The 1,348-nt window shown below is 67.5% G+C and overlaps 1 protein-coding gene across 1 annotated transcript; it reads left to right on the top strand.

Moving 5' to 3' along the window:
* The first annotated feature begins 163 nt into the window (after positions 1-163).
* Positions 164-1,342, top strand: LOC130589085 (histone H1.10). Its single transcript, XM_057390233.1, has one exon. The coding sequence runs from the start codon at positions 273-275 to the stop codon at positions 927-929; it is 657 nt and encodes a 218-aa protein (XP_057246216.1). The 5' UTR covers positions 164-272; the 3' UTR covers positions 930-1,342.
* The last annotated feature ends 6 nt before the right edge of the window (positions 1,343-1,348 follow it).

The raw sequence follows: 1,348 nt of genomic DNA, 5'->3' as shown, positions 1-1,348 counted from the left end.
CGGGGCGAGGGGCGGGCGCGGCGGCGCGGGGGGGCCCGGCGGGCGCGAGGGAGCCCCGCCAAGGAGCCCCAAGAAGCACAACTCGGGGCTGGCGGCGGACCAGGCTGTTGTTGTTCTCAACGTGGTCCGCCCCGCGCCCATATAAGGGGCGGCGGCGGCGCCCGCCCCGGCAGAACGCGGAGGGAGCGGAGCAGACACAGTGCGCTCGCCGGGCCCTGCCACGCTGCCGCTGCCCCCGCCCGACCCCGCTCCGGCCCGCGACCCCCCCCACCATGTCGGTAGAACTCGAAGAAGCCGATTTGCCCCTGACSGAAGCAGAGGAGGCGCCGCTTTCCCCGGAGAAGAAATCGGCTGCTAAGAAGGCGAAAGGAGGCGGCGGCGCCTCGTTGTCGCCATCGAAGAAAAGGAAGAACAACAAGAAGAAGAACCAGCCTGGCAAATACAGCCAGCTAGTGGTGGAGACGATCCGCAAACTGGGCGAGCGTAATGGCTCCTCGCTGGCCAAGATCTACAACGAGGCCAAGAAGGTGGCCTGGTTCGACCAGCAGAACGGCAGGACCTACCTGAAGTACTCCATCAAGGCACTGGTACAAAACGACACGCTGCTCCAAGTCAAGGGCACCGGCGCCAACGGCTCTTTCAAGCTCAACAGGAAGAAGCTGGAAGGCGGCGGCGAGGGGGGCGCGGGCAGCAGCGCCCACAAGTCCCACAAGAAGGCGACGGCATCCTCGACCCGGCGGGCGGAGAAGCCGGCGGCTAAGAGCAAGAAGCCCGAGAAGAAATCGCACAAGAAAGGAGCCGCCGCCACCGCGGCTAAGAAGGACAAGGGCAAAGCCAAGAAGGCCACAAAGAAGGGAGCCGCGTCCCCCGGGGGCAAGAAGGTGAAGAAATCGGCAAAGCCCAAGGCGCTCAAGAGCCGGAAGGCATGAGGTGGGGGCGCAGGGAGCCTCCCGCCGCCCCCCGGACTGTGAGCCCTGCGGCACAGACTGCTCTGAGGACAGACCCCAGGGGACCCGCTTTGTCTTTGTGTTGCTGACTCGGCTCCGCAGCCGCCGCTGTGCGCGGTGAGCGGGGCTGCGGCTGCCCCAGCCCCCTTCCCCTTCTCTGCCGCCTTATTTTTTCCACCTCCTTTCCCCCATCCCACTCCGCGGCTTCTCCCCGATCGCGCCCTTTTGTTTTCGGCCGTGCCCCTCCCCGCCTGTAGACGGTTCCCGGCCCCCACCCCCTCCCGCGTTCCCCGGTTCTTCACTGGGATTTTTCCCGCCCGGTTTCCATAGCAGCCATTTTGCGGCGGGGCCCCCCCCGCGCCACGTGGGCCGGTCCCGCTCCCGCCGCCCGCGCGCGCTCC

This window comes from Malurus melanocephalus, unplaced genomic scaffold, assembly GCF_030028575.1.
Source record: "Malurus melanocephalus ecotype Western Australia unplaced genomic scaffold, MMel_1.1 scaffold_24, whole genome shotgun sequence".
NCBI lineage: Eukaryota > Metazoa > Chordata > Aves > Passeriformes > Maluridae > Malurus > Malurus melanocephalus.
The sequence above is the reverse complement of the archived record's forward strand: the minus strand, read 5'-3'. Positions and strand labels throughout refer to the sequence as shown.